Source organism: Ammodytes marinus (assembly GCF_949987685.1).
Source record: "Ammodytes marinus genome assembly, chromosome: 1".
Lineage (NCBI taxonomy): Eukaryota > Metazoa > Chordata > Actinopteri > Uranoscopiformes > Ammodytidae > Ammodytes > Ammodytes marinus.
The window spans coordinates 36,732,561-36,735,060 of NC_137230.1; the positions used below are offsets into that span (position 1 = coordinate 36,732,561).

At 41.7% G+C, this 2,500-nt stretch overlaps 1 protein-coding gene across 1 annotated transcript in view; it reads right to left on the reverse strand.

Annotated features, from left to right (window-relative positions):
* alpk3b (alpha-kinase 3b) overlaps positions 1–2,500 on the reverse strand; it is a gene marked incomplete at its 3' end in the record, with an annotated part of 27,147 nt that overhangs the window by 22,384 nt on the left and 2,263 nt on the right. The window contains exon 2 of the mRNA XM_080029248.1: positions 2,177–2,451. Within this exon, the coding sequence (XP_079885374.1) occupies positions 2,177–2,334 (158 nt within the window). The 5' untranslated portion in view covers positions 2,335–2,451. The remainder of the gene's footprint in view (positions 1–2,176; positions 2,452–2,500) is intronic.

A 2,500-nucleotide genomic window follows, 5' to 3' on the forward strand; every position in this document is an offset into this window, starting at 1 on the left:
GATGCAGTGTGTAATATGACATCATCAAGAAAGTTCTAGAAAGTTCTAGAATGCAACGCTCCCTGGGTAACCCCAACCCTTTAGAATAATAACAGAAGCTACAGTGGCCTTCAAGGACAAGAACAATTCTAAATTTTAAACAATGCACCTGATGACATTCCAACTATGACACTTTCAAGATGGCGGCACTAGGCCTTAGTCCAAAATATGCAGAAATATGGACATATATGAGACCCTTTCTAAGGGGAAAAATAATAATTCAAAACATTTTTTTCAGCTATTGCTATATGCACTAAATTAAATGTACTTATGGATATTATAATTACTTTCAACAAAATCTGCTAGGAAATAAAACCCACAATTCTACACACTGCAGGTTTAATTCATTTTTTTTCAAGACTTTGTCAATCAATTTGACCATGTGACTTCATATTATTATATTATTAAACTTTTTTTTTTTTAAATTATGAATTCATTTCAGAAAGCTCAAGATGCTTCTGTAAACTAGTATGAAGATAAGGGGGGCCCACTATAGCTATAGCAACATGCCCATTTACAGAGCCTAGGCTGTGTATTAACCCTGGATTGTTTTTGTCAGCGCACACACAGTACAGACAGGTAGAGGATCATGAGGAGATATTCACTGATTTTGACAAAAAGTGATTTTGACAACAAGCGTTCTCCAGAATCACTGACTACACCTTTAAAACAAACTAATATAACTAAAGTGGACATGCGGGAAGTATTAAACAGTGTCTGAACACACACACACACACACACACACACACACACACACACACACACACACACACACACACACACACACACACACACACACACATCAGTATAACTTTGGTAATGTTTATATGAACGCTGCCTTGTGCAACTGGATGGAAAAAATATCTCAAAAGGCTCTTAACATCCAATTCTTATGAACATAGGAACGATAAGAAAAACCCCATAGTGCTGTGAACCAAGTCTTTCCACACACACACACACACACACACACACACACACACACACACACACACACACACACACACACACACACACACACACACACACACACACACACACACACACACACACACACACACACACACACACACACGCACAGGCACACATCAGGTTAGTCTTATGACCATAGGAACGATAATAAAAACCCTATAGTGCTGTGAACCAAGTCTTTCCACACACACACTCGGACACACACACACACACACACACACACTAAAACACACACACACATGCACACACACACACACACACACACACACACACACACACACACACACACACACACACACACACACACACACACACACACACACACACACACACACACAGTCTTTCCATGCAGTGGCTGTTGTTGAGTGTTGGTGGATGTGAGATGGGGCCCATGCTGCATAGCTGAGATGCTGCTCTTAATCAGCGGTTTATTTAAACTCCAGTGGCCATGGCAACACACACACACACACACACACACACACACACACACACACACACACACACACACACACACACACACACACACACACACACACACACGTCAGGTTTATCTGCCCACGACTGGAAAATCTTTTTATAATGATGTTGATATTTGATGTTTTTATAGCTGCTGTGTTCCCCCCCAACCCCCTCCCCCCCCCCCCACACACACACACAGACACACACACACACACACACACACACACACACACACACACACACACACACACACACACACACACACACACACACACACACACACACTAATGAAAAGTGACCACCTACCTAATATAAATGCACCTTTATAGTTTTTACTTCAAGCTTAAAGGTGCTCCGAGAAACTTTCAGTTTGTGTTAATTCTAGCGCCCCCCTTTGGACAAAAGCGGTAGTGTTTTTACTACGCCAGCTGTTGTTCCTGGGTGAGCGTATACCCATGACAAAGGCATTAAGAAAAACTATATAAAAATAGCATTCTTTGCACTGATGGTCTCGTTTGCTGTTACATGTAATTTATGATCATCAGAGGAAAAAAAATTTAGACTGTTTCAGAAATATTTAGAAGTTCCTCGTAGCGCCATTAAGATGATCTGCCATACACACACACACACACACACACACACGCACACACACACACACACACACACACACATACACACACACACACACACACACACACACACACTGTACCTGCTGTCTGCCCTGACGTTGGACAGGTAGCTACAGCTAGTTGACCGCCTGCCGTTGCTTTGCCCGTTGCTGCTTCCGTTGCCGTTGCTTTCGTCTCCACTGCTGCTGGATCGCCCGCTGCCATAAGACAAACGGGGTGTTGTCCTTCGAGACCCCATATCCTCCAAACGATAAAACAATAGTCCACGGATAAAAAGAATTAAAAAATACTACACAAAAAGTTGTCCAGGGTAGAAAAATTGAAAGTTGGTGTTGTTGTTGGTAAGTTTTTGGCGCTAAAAGAGAAAAAAAATATAGAAAATTAATTGCTTAAATGACAACACA